This window comes from Telmatherina bonti (assembly GCF_933228915.1).
Source record: "Telmatherina bonti genome assembly, chromosome: 24".
NCBI lineage: Eukaryota > Metazoa > Chordata > Actinopteri > Atheriniformes > Telmatherinidae > Telmatherina > Telmatherina bonti.
This window is the reverse complement of record NC_136633.1, coordinates 16519633-16534525: the sequence shown is the minus strand read 5'-3', so window position 1 is coordinate 16534525 and position 14893 is coordinate 16519633. Positions and strand designations below refer to the sequence as shown.

At 39.7% G+C, this 14893-nt stretch overlaps 1 protein-coding gene across 1 annotated transcript; it reads right to left on the bottom strand.

The window, feature by feature from the left end:
- Window positions 1-12348: 12348 nt before the first annotated feature.
- On the bottom strand, window positions 12349-14687 carry ccdc122 (coiled-coil domain containing 122; the record flags this gene model as incomplete). The annotated part of the gene is made up of 6 exons (XM_079264093.1): window positions 12349-12445; window positions 12588-12661; window positions 12797-12913; window positions 13030-13428; window positions 13560-13675; window positions 14660-14687. 6 exons carry the CDS (start codon window positions 14685-14687, stop codon window positions 12349-12351), a joined length of 831 nt encoding a protein of 276 aa, XP_079120219.1.
- Between the last annotated feature and the right edge of the window lie 206 nt (window positions 14688-14893).

Sequence of the window (14893 nt, the reverse complement as noted above, 5' to 3'; positions counted from 1 at the left end):
GCTCCCCCCTAGCTGCCCTACTTTCTGGTTGTGGGAGAGCAAGATCCAGCCTCCTCATCTCTTGTGCTGCAATTCCACGATGCTTTTTCAGTACTGTGTGCATGCATGCCATGCAAGCCATCTGACGCCCAGCACAGCACCATGTATTTCCCATGCTATTTATAAGTGGTGTGTTTAAGGTGTGCCGCTAACTGGTTTGACTTTACAACCTGGTATCAAAATACAAACAGTGAGCTGCTAGCAATCCCTCACTTCTGTTTTTTTTTTCAAAAGATATCCCATCAGACTTCTGCAACAGGCTCCTTTTTTTTTCTGGGATGCCATGTACTCGTCTTGAAAACCTCATCAGATTAAAATACGAGGAAGATTAGCAGCAGCATGATACGAAGCACTGAACATGATCTAAGAATCTGTGAACGGATTCACTGGCTTTGTTCAGTGTTTTCAACAAAAACCACACAAATTACACACATATGACAAATCTAAGTTTGACTGACAGAGCTTGTCAAGAGCAATATATTATGTGTGTACAGTGCAGGAGTGTGACACACACCACACCAGCAGCATAAAATGATCCAAAACTGTATATTTCTGTGATTTCATGGACAGATTTACGTGCTCTGCAAACACAAATTACAATTCACAGAGTCCAAACAGAGCTAATTATTGATGAAATTAGATTTCAGATGGTTTCAACTGGGAATAAACTGCTCTGGGAGACATTCAGTGGAAACCATTTGGATTTATTTTACTGGTTGTTGCTCAACTCAGCTGTCTGAGTTTTGCTGCTCTGTTCTCCATTAGATTTTAGAAGCAAATACAGATTTTTAATTCCCATGGGGCTAATTTACAATGTTAAATCCATGGTTAGGTTTTATTTAAGAAATTCAAGTATAATTTTTTCGTTCCAGTCTGATTGACCTGTGTTTTTTTTCTAAATTCAGTGTAATTCAGCTTTATTTGTATAGCGCCGCTTCACAGCAATGTTGTCTCAGGACACTTTATAGACACATCAATTCAAGCCAATTCATAAATAGCCTAGATGATAGAAACCAACTGATTGCATCGAATCATGACTCAATCCAATCCCCCATCCTGACCATGCATGAGGCGACAGTGGGAAGGAAAAAACTCCCTTTTAACAGGAAGACAAATCCTGCAGCAGAACCTGGCTCAGGGAGGGCAGCCATCTGCCTCAACTGGTTGGAGTGGAGAGGACAGGAAAGACAGGTTAACATTAACAGCAACTTTTATTCAGGAAGACCGGCAGAAAAAGGATAAATGTGTTAATAATGGTAATACTGACATATATTTATACATGAAGGAAAAGGAGCAAGTGCATCAGTACTCAGTGTATCAGGTGACGTCACCATGGCTGCATAATTAGTGGATGGCTAGACAACCACTAACTTAAGAAGCATAACCTGGACATGTGGTGAATGTGGAATAAACTGCATTTTCTACATTTTAAAGACATGAAAATTATAATTAAGACCATCATGTATTTTTCTAAAAGAATTGGGTTTATTTTCTGACATTTAATGAAGCATTTTTTATTATCAAAATGGAAATCTACTCATCCTTTCTGCTTGCAAAAGTCTTTAGTCCACGTTCATGTTAACAAAGACAGAATGTATTTATATCTGAAGCATTTTGAAATAATCACTATGTTTTTAGAGCCCTCACACTCACATTTCCTGGTGTCTACATTAACCTGATGGTCACTTTTACTGGGTAATAAGATATGACTGTAGCATGGGGGTGTATGTTGTTTCTAAAGGAAAATCATACTTTGCATACCTTGGAGATGCTTCTACAGGAATTAGTTTTCATACAAGAGTCCATCTTGTACATGCTATGTGTGGTTTTGTTTTACAGAAAACTAAAAACAAATATGATCATGCTTGAGAGGCTAAAATGTGTGAACCTGAAGAATTAAATGTGAATTTTGGTCTAACTAAATGAACCCTGAGTGAACAAAACTGGCCAGCTTTACATAAGTAAGTGATTTTTTTAGGGTAGCGCTGCACGGTGGCGTAGTGGTTAGCATTGTGGCCTCACAGAAAGAAGGTTGCTGGTTTGAGCCTCAGCTTGGGGAGGTGGGGAAGCTCTCTCTGTGTATGTGTGGGTACTCTGATTCCTCCCTCTGTCTATAGACATGCATGTTACATTGACAGGTTACTTTAAATTCTCCCAGGAATGAATGAGTGTGAACAGTTGTTTGTCTCTCTGTGATGGACTGGCAACCTGTCCAAGGTGTTTCCTGCCTCACACCCAGTGATTCACTGGGATAGATCCCAGCTTCCCAGTGACCTTTACCTGGACTAAGTGATTAAGAGACTAAATTAATAAAGTGATGAAACGCTGCCTCTGTAGCACAATAAATAATGAACATGTCACCATGGCGCCTTGTCTATCACAGCTTACAACTACAGGAAGGCTTCATATGTCAAAATGGTTTTTAGCACTGACACATCTGAGTGACTGCATGTTGTGTGCATATGAAGCACTGACTTCACACCTCCAGGTGTTGAGATGACACCACATTTACAACACACTATCTATATATATATATGTATATATATATGAATATATTTGTAATTCCCTCCGAAATGCTGATGTGAGTCCTGCACCCACCTGTGTTCCTGATGCAAGTTTCATAAGTTGTGTTTTACAGAAAGTGCTGTCATGGAGACCAGGAGATAACTGTGTGTATGAGCGTGTTTGTTTGCATAGCTCAGGTAGAGAGCTGGGTGGGGCTCCATCACAGGCTGCTCGGGGGTTAAAGTTCCCTTTTATCGCATTAATGTTTGTCTGGGATCTTTTCCTGGAGTCTAACAAGCTCTGTCAGTCACGTCGCCCTCTTCAGTGTTTTCATCAAGTATTCCTGACAGTCAGTCAGCTGCAGTCATTTTTTTTGTCTGTGCAAGTAAAAAAAATCCTCTGTCCACACCCAAACTACACACAGAAAGCATTACCTACTTTCTGTGTGTAGCTACATACCAAGCAGACACAGCTCAGTGCTTAGGGAGCCTCTGAAAGTCACCCCCAATTGAGGCTTTATTTCTTTCTTTTAAAGCTGAAAGACACCATTTGGCGGATCATAAACAAGCCCCCTATTCTGACAGCTATTACTGTATATTTCATGATGTGCATGAAATGGCAGCATGTGGGATATTTTCAGCTGGTTTAAAAGCTGGCAGGTGTTGTCAATAAACAGGCTAAATGCTGTTTAGTCTGACAAGGACCGATGGGAGTAATCAGAAGCCAGAGGAGTCATGGTGGTTTCCTCTGGGAGCTTAGCCCTCCCTTCTGAGGGAACTTCCCTCCTCATTACGGTGCAGTTTTCTTACCCACAAACACACACTGTGCACTTATTCTCCCTGCAATGATGCTGTCTTTGCTCAACAGCCAGGATTACTGCTTTGTGAAACAGGGCTTGATCTTTGTGAACTTTGCAGAGACAGTCATTACTTGAACAAAACAAAAGGGAGGTAAATCAACTCTCTGGAAGTTAAGCCATACTTACGTGAGGCGTTGTCTAGAGGCATGCCAGTGCTTATGGCTAAAGGGAAACAATCAACACCAGCAGCGAAATACAGGTTTCTCTGGATACTGAATACTTTCATTTTTCTGAGTCCTAAACCAAATGTTCCCTTGGAACTTCTGAATGACTTTCAGAGGCCTTTTGTTGATTGTATCTCATGTTTAAGGACTGAGCTGTGTGTCTTCTTGCCATGAGCTGTACACAGAAACGTGGTAAGGTAAGCCTTCGTTCCCAGACTGCAAGCTTACTTGTGGTTCCTAGAGTCTCAAAGAGCTGAGCGGGAGGCAGAGCCTTTGGCTATCCTCTTCCCCCCACACAGCAGAGGCAGATGGCTGCCTGTCCCTGAGCCGGGTTCTGCCGGAGGTTTCCTTCCTGTTAAAAGGGAGTTTTTTCCTTCCCACTGTCGCCAGTGTGCTTGCTCAGGATGGGAGATTGAGTTGGACCTCCAACTCAATCTGTTGGTTTCCTTATATAGGCTATTATGAATTGGCTTTCATGATGTTTTTTTTTGTTTGTTTTTTTTGTTTTTTTCCCTGTCTGCAAAGTGTCTTGAGATGGTATTGCCGTGATTTGACGCTATATAAATAAAGTTGAATTGAATTGAATTGAATTGGTAATGGTTTACTAAGGGTGTGGATGGGATTAGACACAAACAACCTCCAGACTATAATAAAGAAAAAGTAAAATAGTCAGTGTAGTTGAAGTCAGTCCACCTTCTTTTTGTCATGTGAACATTTGTGTTTACAACATAACTAATCCTAAATTCACTGGCTGATGTGGGAAGACCGATGCCAATCCTGGAAAAGGACTTCCTGAAAAACTGCTGAGGGTCACGTAACATCATCCATTCATGGATGAGACTTTTTTGTGTATTAAATTCTCAAAAAAATTAATAAAGGAGCAGAAATGAGAAGAAAAAAAGCTTAAAAACATGAAACCAGTAATCATGCTTAATTCTTGTGTTGTCTTTGTCTATGAGTTGTATTTTATTTCAATTTGACTTGTTTCTGTACGGTAGTGTTTATCTTCTCACATGCTTTGGGACCACCGAGGGAACTTTTCAGTACTGATGCTCACCTGCACGGTTCTAATTGAATAAACAAAGAACGATAAAGAAATTAAAGTATAAAAAAAAAAAAAAAAACCTTTTTGTCAACAGCATCTAATGACACAAAAAGGTTAACGTTACATAAAAAGTACAGAGGACATAATCCCTTGACTACATAGCAGATGCTGACATCATGAGATGTAAACTTGCCAGGCTGGACCACGTTTTGCCATCAGAACTCTCTTCATTCCTTATGGCACAATCTGAACAAGGTGTTGGAGTCATTCCTCACACATTTCGCTGCACATTGACACGAAGCATCACACAGTTGATGCAGATTTGTTGATTGCACATCCAAGATGAGAATCTTGCAGTCGACCCCAACCTGTTTCCATTGAAGACCTTCTTCATACAACTACCTAAAAGCCAAAGACTGAAACCTTTTGTTAGGTTGCTTCTTACCATAAATGTGATAAAACCAGAGTTAAGTGAATTATCATCATACACTTAGCACTTAGTTAGCATTATTTGCACTGTGGTGTTTCTCAGACATGTTTTATTAATCAAATAGGTCAGAAAAATTCCAGCTTACCAGGTCAGACACAAACTACTTCCCTACCGTCCCTCCACCAGCTCGCTGACATGGCTAAACCAACGTTACATGGATAAAAACTGTTGTGTTAAAAATAAAATTAAAACATTATAATAACACTCATCAGAAGGATGTTCAGAGAATCGATTGCTGTAAAGCTTCCACCAGCCGTCGTCTCCTGTCATTGTGTCAACAGAAAAGAGGGCGAACAACGACTTGATTAAAAAGGATGGTTTATTATAAAATACAGGAAGAAATTACAAAGTAGTACAATGCGCGTGTGATTCGTAAGGCGTCTTCGAAGGTGGTCTGCCCCTCTTCAGCTTTTAGGGCGTTTTTACCTATCCAGGCTGCGCATGCGCACTTCCATATTTTCACCACAAAACTGATTGATATAGAAGATGTGTCTCAATAAGTGGATTTTTTAGATTTCTTAGTAATGATATTGGTTTTTAAAATATCTTTATATATTAGATTTTAATGATGCGTTTGTCAGGAACCAAGCAGTAAAGCAACGAAGACAGAGAAAGATACCAAATATTAATACAAAAATAGAAAAACTAAAACTAGCTTACATTTAAAATAGGTTAACTAAATATAACAAAACTAAAAAGAATAACTAAATAACTCTAAATCAAAAACTGCCTTCACACAAAGACACATGGGGGTAACTTCTTCAGAGCTTTGGTCAAACCACATGACACACAGAGGAGAAAACAAAATGACTAACAATAAGTAGAAAGAAACTCCAAAATAACTAAACTTACAACCTCCCTCCATGATCCAGCAGCACAATGTAGAGCCTGATGAGCCAGCACCCAGATTTAAGGCTCCTCGGCCCTTTGCCAAACCAGAGAAGGAAGCTTGTTCCACCATTGGTAACACAAGATGAGAAACACGTTAAACAAATGCATTGTGTTGCAAGGTGTGCACTCCAAACCACCAATGCATGGTAAACATGGAAATGAATAATGTTAATAATCTGGCTGTAAAGCATTGTGAGAAACTTTACCATTGTGGAGCTTCAGCCATCCACTTAGTTACTTTGGGACCTGATTTTGAAGGTTTTTGTTTTCAAACTCCCAAAATGCTGCTTCAGTGGAAAGCAGAAAGTCCAAATGACAAAAAAAGAGAGATTACTCCCTATTCACAACGACTCTAGGTAGTCAAAGCCCCAGGGACCGTCTGAACTCCCTTTGCAGGGTCAGGGACCAAAGGTTGGAAACCACTATTCTACTGGATTGAGATCTGACTATGGAGGCCTTTAGAGTAGAGTCATGTTCAAGAAACCAGTTTGAGATGCTTTGACCTTTGTGACATGGTGCATTATCTCGTTGTTTGCAGTCACCAGAAGAGTTGTGTTACAGTTTCCTTTCTATCATCTCCAACAGTCCCATTCAGCGCTGATGTCTGACGCCATCAAGGCATTTTCCAGACATTTGCAGGAGGTGCGTTTCCATTACACCTAGAATTGCGCAAAAACTAAATATCGTATTAAAAACACAATAATGGAAACACCTACATCTCAAATATCGCTGAAACGTTTTTAGGCTCTCATGGGGTGGTTTTTAAAGATTCTTTTGATATTAAAAAAACACAAATTGCAAATGTGTAATGGAAGCATTTCTTTAAGCATTTACGTGCCCCTGGATGTGACGTGGGGGGGGGGTCGTGAATTTCCGGTAAAGATGGTGCGGTGCAGAAAAAAACAACAAATTTCAGAGTTTTAGAAAAGAAAATGAGAGAGAAAAGCTTCGAAAAGCCGTAGCAAATTCTCCGCTGCAAGTAGAAAACACTAAAATAACGCTACGTGGCTACCTATCACAAGCTGCAATTTTTGTAAAATCTCGTTCCTGTCATGAGATTTTCCAAAAATTTGAGAAGAGGCTAACGCGCTAAACACTGTTCAATGGAAAAATCCGCAAATCACAATTGTTATTTGTCGAAACGTACAAATATCGCTTTTAATTTGAGAAAATTGCGATGAAAACGCAGCAAATGTCTCTTTCTTGGACCGTTCGCTATAAATCCTAGTAATGGATATGTACAGAAAATCCCAGTAAACCACTGGCACCAGCAACCATGACACATTTCTCCCTCATTCTGTTGCTCAGTTTTGAACTTAAGCAAGTAATCTTGGCCATGTCTAAAAGACGACATACATCTACTTGCTGCCATGTGATTGGCTGATTAACTATGTGAGTTAAGTAATAATTGAACAGGGCTGCATTATAAAGTGTCTGAGTCTAATCTTTGCGTCTTATCCATGATGTGAACACATTTTAGCCTCAAGCTTGAGCCTGAGATCCCCTCACCTTGTTGTCATGGAGATTTATGCATAAAATATATATTTGGTTAATGTCAGGAATAAATTGTACCCGGTAAGATTGTTTTCCCAGTACTGTACACCATTTTGTGGACTGTCAACACAAGAAACGGGCTTACAAACCCATTGGAGTCAAGCTGATACAGTAGGCTGTATATGATGGAAAGATTCTGTACTGACAGCATGTAGACGGGGATAGATCAAATGGCTGATAACATGAGTTATTTTGTTCATCAAATAAATGTTTGGTGTCTGTAACCTTTCAAATGGGAAAAATCCTTCTCAGTTTATCTCTTATATTCTCAAACTCTTTCTTTGGGTCAGGGCATGGAGTTTTTCTGTGAAGTTCTGGTGTCCTGTTTTATTTTGTAGTTTCCCTTGTTTGTTGTCTAACATTGTTTCCTGTTCGTTAGTTCAGCTGGGTTCATTTAGCTTATCCATTAAACCTGGGTCTTGTGTTTCCTGTGTACTTATACCACTTGGTTTCTGTTGTCACTTGCTGGTTTATTGTTTGTAGTTCTCCTATTTGTTCTTCAGTTTATTAAATAGCATTTCTGCTGCATTTCCTCTGCCTCCTGCCTCTTCGTTCTGCATTTGGGTCCACATCTCCACAAATCATAACACTTTATTTAATTTATTTACTTGAGAGATTAGTTGCAGCAGCAACCAACTAAAATTGTGCAGCGTTAGCTTTATTTCAATTAAATTAAAGTGTGTGGAAATAAACATATAATGAAGAAATGTTAAATCTTCCGTTCACTGTCCTCTCCGGGTCGGGAGTGAGGTCCTGCCTCAAGTGGAGGAGTTTAAATATCTCGGGGTCTTGTTTACGAGTTCACTGTGCGGCGTCTGCAGTAATGCGGGCTGTGCGCCGGTCTGTCGTGGTGAAGAAGGAGCTGAGCCAGAAAGTGAAGCTCTCGATTTACCAGTTAATCTACGTTCCTACCCTCACCTATGGTCATGAGCTGTGGGTCGTGACCGAAAGAACGAGATCTCGTATACAGGCGGCTGAAATGGGTTTCCTCCGCAGGGTGGCCGGGCTCTCCCTTAGAGATAGGGGGAGGAGCTCGGTCATCCGGGAGGGACTCAGAGTAGAGCCGCTGCTCCTCCGCATCGAGAGGAACCAGTTGAGGTGACTCAGGCATCTGGTCAGGATGCCTCCTGGACGCCTCCCTGGTGAGGTGTTCCAGGCACGCCTCAGGATCCCCCCCACAGAGTTGTTAAATGTGGCTGGGGAGAGGGAAGTCTGGGCTTCCCTGCTTAGGCTGCTGCCCCCGCAACCCGACCCCGGATAAGCGGCACGAAGACGAATGAATAGATGTTCAAGCTTGATAAGCACCACAAGAGTACACTGATATCTCTACCTTAGGGTGCAGCTGGTTAGCTTAGCATCAAAGTTTTCTAACTAGGAGCTGCACAAAGAAAAAGCAGCATCAAAATGCATCTCATAGCAGAAGTTACTGATGATGAGAAGTTATCTCTCCATCAAAACGTTTAGTGTGTGGATTGTTAATCAACTCCTACTGAAGACAACGGCAGACTTTTACTTAAGTTATAAACTTTTTATTAACACGGTGCACCTTGCCAAGTAAACCAGAGGGCTGCTTGCTCACATGTCCCGCCTTTCTGCTACGACAAGCTAATCACAATATGGCTTTATAGTCATGTTATAGAACCAGCTCCTCTCATTGTTACTGGTCCTTTCAATTAGAAAAATCAGAACTCCAGAGCTGTGAAAGAGTTAAAGGGGTATGATGCAAACATACTTGAGTAGAACAAAGATTAAATTTATGACAGAGCTGATATGCTTCCAAGAAAGCGAACAACACAGTTTCCTGAATTGTTTTGTTCTGCTAAAACTAGGAATAATACGTAACATGGACTTCTTAGAAGAATCTCCTGGTGTACTTTGCATTGTGAAAAACAGTCTGAACAAGTCGTCACATGACGTGTTATTCTAAGAGGTATAGTGCCAGGGGACGAGAAATATCTGTAGGGATGCAGATGAGTCACAACACATAAAAGAGGGCATAAAGTTTTCCTCTCAAGGTGATTATTTCAAGTTTTGCTTCTGAGAAGTTTTAGGCGTAGGTCGTGTTCCAGAGCGCACCTGCATGCTTGAATGTGTGCAGTAGACGCTGATTCTATTTAAGAGATAAAAATGACAAAATCACTCAAAGCACGGGCAGATAAGCTGGTTTTACCGGGTACCGGGTAAATAAGTAATGTATAGTAACAAGTAATGTATAATAGTCATAGTAAAAATACTATACTATACATAGTCATAATACTATGTATTACTTATTTAAATTTCACTGTACAATACCTCTGTTATCACTACCTGTGTCATCATACTTTTTTCATATTCCACCATCACCATGTAAATATGTGTAAATAGCTTGTGAGTTTTTTTATTCATACTTTTATTTATACATATGTGTATATTTGTGTGTTATATTTATTTTACATTAGTTGTGATGCATGTTCATTTTTTTCTGTTGCTTCCTACACTTTATTCCACAGTAAAAGCTGCTGTAACAAGTGAATTTCTCCACTGTGATGTTAAATAAAGTCTAAGTCTAAACACACTCCCATGGTGCATCAACTGGTTCCTACTGCTATGTTTCAGCAGTAAGGATGCCTCAGCCAACAGTAGTAAGATCCCAAGAAGTCATTCCATACAGCCAAACACCCGAGGCATGCACATAACTATTTCCCTGCCTTAACGTAACTAACACGGGCAGCTGGCAAGATGAGCTTCAAGCAGCTGGAATGTGCACACACTTCGACATGCAGAGGATGTAGTGCAGCAAGTGGGTGGCTGGTAAAGCTGCCACCGTGTAAAACACATTGGAATATAAAATTATAGGTTGTCACACTGGTTTGTTTGTTGTAGAGCAGTGTTTCTCCGTTCCGATCCTCAGCCTGCCCCGCATGTTTTATAGGCAACCCTACTTTAACACACCTAAATGAAATAAAGGGCTCATTAACAGGCTGCAAAGAACTTAATGAGGAAGTTCAATAATTGGACTCAGGTCTTTGGAGGAGGATCATGTCTAAAACAGGCGGGGTGGGGGGGCTGAGGACCGGATTTGAGAAACACTGTTGTATAGAGACATTAATGAGCAGTGGATTATCTCAGTGCACATCAATCAGTGTGAAAGCTGCATGTTTACTGGCATTAATAGGCCATTACAAGGAGAGCAGGCAAAGGAAGGTTTAAACACAGATTCATAGATTAATGTTTATTCTGTCACTGAAGGACATTCATTTTAAAGGAGGAAAATGCTGCAAAACCTAAAAATGTTTGATACACAAAGTTAACTTCTGCATATTGCAGAGAGCTGGTGATGAAATACTCAAATTAACGAGGATTAATTAGATGGAAATGTGTGCACATAACCAACATATTGAAACTTGTGTATCATCATATTTTATCTTTATCAGACTTCTCACAGTCTGCCATACTGGGGCATTTTATTACCAGCATTATGAGAGGTAATATCTCCTTAATGCATATAATATGAAGTCAGGTGCTGTGTTTTATGGGTATGGATGTGCAGAGATGTGCTTAAAATGCACAAAATGAATGCACAAAGGAGGAAATGTACTGCAAATTCAATGCAGTATGTTTCTATTTATACGGGCTTGTTCTTTGTAAGAGGATGTTTTGGGTGGTTTGGGGAGAAGAGGCCCAAAGCAGAGCAGCGTGAACAGGACAGATCCAGTCGCTGTCAGGCCGAACACTTTAAATGAGGTCAGTGAGACAGAGCTTCACAGCTTCACTGTAGACACACACTTCCACAGCACAATCTGAACCACACTTTACGGCTGAATCCTCTCTTTGCACGTTAATGTTTTCACTTCCACACAGTGAAACCAGATCTCCACATGGTAATTTAACGATATATCATAAAAGAAATAACTGTTTTAGACATTAAACTGTTATTTTTCTTGGTTTTGTGGCTGACAGTAAACATGGCTGTTATCAGAAGGCACAATATGCACAATGGATGATCTGTATAAAAAGAAGGAAAAAAAGTTCATTTTAAATTATTTTTTAATCATAAACACCTTAAAATGACCCTTTATAAATAAAACATTTGAATTATTGCCTTTTTTTTTAGCTGAACAGCTGTTTTAGTGCACAAGTGGGAAAGAAGCCATCTCATCTCAGAGAACACATTTCCTATCTGAAAACACACACTTTACTTTCCTAGACTTTCTCAGAGTCTGTCGGAGATCTGCCTGATGTGCACTAATTTCACGAAAAGGCAGTTTTATTGTTTGATTAGTTTGGAGTTATGGCTGAAGTAGCACAGTCACGCCCTCGTTAACCGACAGTGGGACCGTCATCTTGCAACCGTCAAGCCTTCCAATGAAGCAGAAGACGGAACAGCGCGTACCAAAACAACTACCATCTCGTCCACAGTGGCAGCAGACACTTGGCTTTTGTTTTGCACCGGACACTGTTATGTATGAAGTGATTTACTGTCATCCCCTGACCTGAAATTTCATCCAACGGTCTCGTGTCGCCCCCGATCCACACAGAAAGTGAAAGAACTCTTGCAATCTTGAGCATTTTTCAGTTGCATATTTATAGAAACAGATTTGCTCTTTAAAATCTTTTTTTTTTTAAACAAAACATTGCTTGAATACAATCACATTTGGTGTAAACCAAGCATATGATACAGTCTAAGTAATGAAAGCCAAACATTAAACAGACAATGCTGCCCCCAGTTGTTTAAGTGCAGCAATAACAAACCTTCTCTAAACTAACAAAACTGTGAAGGCCTACTTCTATCCCCAAACCAAAACAAGCCTGATAACACAGTTTAATGATCACTGACTGTTGAGTCTTGTGATGACTGCTGCTGCCTTTTGAGCTCAGCTAACTGCATCTGCAGGTGATAGACATCATCTGACATCTGCCTGGAAAGCAGACAGTTCAAAAGCATTTAATGCGTGGAACACTTAATGCAAGAGATCGCAATTATACGTCTTTTGCAACAACTTTTGTGTGACATAAATATAGATACTAGAAGCTCTAGTGATGCTTTTATGTTAGTTGTACCTGTGCATGACCTGAGCTCTGCTAACTTGGCAGCGGAGGCGCTTGATGATGGCTTCATGGCGCCTGTTCTGGATCTGAGTCAGAGGGAGCAGGCAAAAAGGCGGTCAACATGTGCTCCTGCTCAGGCTAAAATACAATGTTTATGAAAGATTTATTTAGTAGTTTTATCTGTATGTCCACAGTTAGTCAATTTCAGTCCTCCAGCACACCTCTATGTCTTTTTTTAACTGAGTGTGAGTCTCACACTCTCTCCTCAGCTGCTCTCTTGTCTCAGCTATGGTCGTCCTCCTCTCAGAGATCTCTTTCCTCAAAGCATCGATTTCTCTCTGTACGTGAAAAAAACAAGGACAGATTTATAAGAAATGCCAAAACAAAGATCTCTCAGTTGGATTTTATGCCGTAGACAAAAAACTAATATCATGATAGTTGCATTTCTTCCCACCTTTGCCATCTGCACCGCGTTTCCATTTGGATTCTCTAAACCCTCCCTCAGCTGATCTCTCTTCTGTGTCAGCATCTGGACCATCGCCTTCTTCTCCTCCAGCTCTTTATGAGCCTCCGTCTGGCTCATAGCAAGCAGCACAGCTGCTTTGTGATCTTTCATCTTCCTTCGGTAAGTGTCAAACCTTTCCACTGCCAGGCGAGCGCTCTCCTCCTCCTCACATATAAGAACCTGAAGTTCTGTGTTTTCCTTGCTAATAGATACACAGCGATCATGCAGGGCTTTAGTTTCTCTCTCCAGATGTTCCACCTCACCTTCAAGCATCAGGACTTCCCTCTCTTTAGGTCTTAGCTCCTGCTCAGCAGTCTCACTTTTCTTCTCAACATCTGAAAGAGTTGCCTGAAAACGATATGATTAATATACGATCAACCTGTCATATATGCTAAGTTAATGTAGTTACAAAAAAAAAAAAGTTATATTGATTATGACCGGTTTTACATCTTCCTACTTATGTGAGGCTAAAGATGAACCTGCAGGATGCTGAGGGTCCTCTCTTTCTCTTTTAGGGCCTTCAACTGAGCATAGCCATGTTGACTGACATCCTCCACTGCTCTGGTTAATGAAAGCCCATCAGTCGCCTGATATCCTGACAAATAAGGGAGAAAAATAAACTAAATAAAAAAAGAGTCAATATTGCATATTCAAAGATGGCAGAAAAATGTTTAAGTTTGCACATTATTATTATTATACTATGATTACTTTGTTATAGTTTACTATAAGACACAAGTAAGCAGCATGTCCAAAGTCTCTGCCACATGTTCAAGTGGTTTGAGGTTTTCCACGGGGAAAATGTCCAAATAATATTTTAACTGTATTAAAATAAAACACATATTTCAATAAAAATAATAGAGGTTGAACCGATTTATTACACATCAGGGTGCTTATAATAAGAATCCTACCTGTAAATGTAGTATCATGAGATTGTCTTGTTTGTAAATGAAGTGATAAACTGCAAACATCCAAATAGTGCAAAATAGAAAACCTCAGGACTGAAATGGTGGTAATAATGTCATTTAAATCTCTTTAGGAGTGAGTTTGGGGGGTTCTTTGTTTTTGTGCATTTTTGTGCCCAAACTACACTGGAAGAGGGGTGGATGTAGGAAGTGGAAGTAAACCTGCATTAGCATAACTCTATGAAGTGTTCATTACTTTATTAACTCTTTGTCACAACCATTAAATAAAATGAATCTCAATATAATTTTCCAAAGGAATTAGACTTTTCCATAATTGCCTCTTTCTTGGTGATGGTGTTTTAGACTAAAATAGCCCATCATGTCATTTGTTTATAAACAGTCTGTAAACTAATAAACAACTAAAGCTGTTAAGTTCATTCAAAAGCTTATAAAAAGTAAAGATAAAGTTTAGACATTTATAAATACTCTTATAAATGTCCCTTACAATTTGGACAGTTTCTAATGCTGGTAAAAACGTAAAAGCTAATTAGCTAATTGGTCAAGATAACTGGCCAACAATGCTAACATCTGAGTTCGTGTTTTTGACACAAATTCATTCCCATTTTCCCCTTAATTTTGGCATTTAGCATTTAATTATAAAGCTGATAACTTCTCACCTTCACCGCCGTCAGTAAAGGTTGGCATGCTTATAGCTATGTTAGCTGCTGGTATTAAGGGTTTCAGTTGTACAACAAAAATACACAACCTAGAAGCCAACAAATCCAAAAACTACTAATAACGAAAGAGCTAAATGAACAGATAAATAAAACACATCTAACAACTAAACGTAAAACACACAAAAAAATCTAACAAATATGTGAAAACGTGAGCCAAAAACAAACAAATAAACT